At 39.7% G+C, this 980-nt stretch overlaps 1 protein-coding gene across 1 annotated transcript in view; it reads left to right on the top strand.

Moving 5' to 3' along the window:
* Window positions 1-421: 421 nt before the first annotated feature.
* The window catches only part of LOC101859438 (annexin A11), a gene marked incomplete in the record, with an annotated part of 37,740 nt that continues 37,181 nt past the window's right edge, over window positions 422-980 (top strand). The window contains 1 exon segment of the mRNA XM_035972426.1: window positions 422-786. Within this exon segment, the coding sequence (XP_035828319.1) occupies window positions 739-786 (48 nt within the window).

Genomic DNA, 980 nt, shown 5'->3' with positions numbered 1-980 from the left:
ACGACACGACCAAGAAAGTTGTTCCTAATGTCACTTTATGTCCAACCTTCATAACTTTTCCAATAATGAATGAGCAAATAATCAGCCAAGCTCTTTTGTTTTCAGCGAAGACATTCGTGGATGCCACAATACTAGATCTAGATCTAGATATCTAGATTCTAATCTTTTTTTTTTTTTTTTACGTATATATCTATTATATTATTATGCGTATGATTGACTAAAATATTCGACCTACTCTACAACTAGGCCTTTGAAGATAACATAATATTATGTAAATATTGTGAACTGTGAACTTTTACTTTCGTTTTTGCCCCAAGCATTATAGCCATAAGAATTATTTTGCTTATTTGAAGTTACTAATTAAAATCAACCAGACCATAAATTTCTGCCAGCAGTAAGGATGTTAAAAAGTAGGAAGCTGCTCCCAACAGGAATGTTGTTTGTTTTGGTTATGCCGGCCCCTCCCACTACAACAACTATCACTACATCACCACACGCTCTCACACAAACACGAGGAAGTGACAAGCGTAGAGAGGAGGCTGGCTGGCTGTGATATTGATACGCTTGATTTTGTGGCTGTGGACTGCCTTGTGTTACGACAGCCGCTCTGTTTGCTGACTGACGAATCGATATCACAATAAAAGCAGAGAGCGCTGAAAACAAACCTCTAGTTTCTCCACTGACTGCTTCCGAGTCTTTCCCCCCTGACATCTTTGAGCATTTCACAGCAGGAGCAAAATGGCTATGCAATACCCTGGTGCCTCTCTGCCTATGCCAACGCCTTTGGTGAGTTGTAACGTGTCAACTTTTCACAGCTTGTCTGTTTGAGTTTGATGAAGGCCCTAGATTATCTAGAGAGATCTTGTTGATCCGTCAAGGTCAAGATGTCTTTTTCCAAAGGCCGTCGTTATTCGGACTCGAGTCCGAATAACATTTTTTCATATTCGGACTCGAGTCCGAATAAAAAAAATTCTTATTCG

Source organism: Aplysia californica, unplaced genomic scaffold, assembly GCF_000002075.1.
Source record: "Aplysia californica isolate F4 #8 unplaced genomic scaffold, AplCal3.0 scaffold00690, whole genome shotgun sequence".
In the NCBI taxonomy this organism is placed as follows: Eukaryota; Metazoa; Mollusca; class Gastropoda; order Aplysiida; family Aplysiidae; genus Aplysia; species Aplysia californica.
Note: the sequence above shows the minus strand (reverse complement) of the source record. Positions and strands in the feature narration are given on the sequence as shown.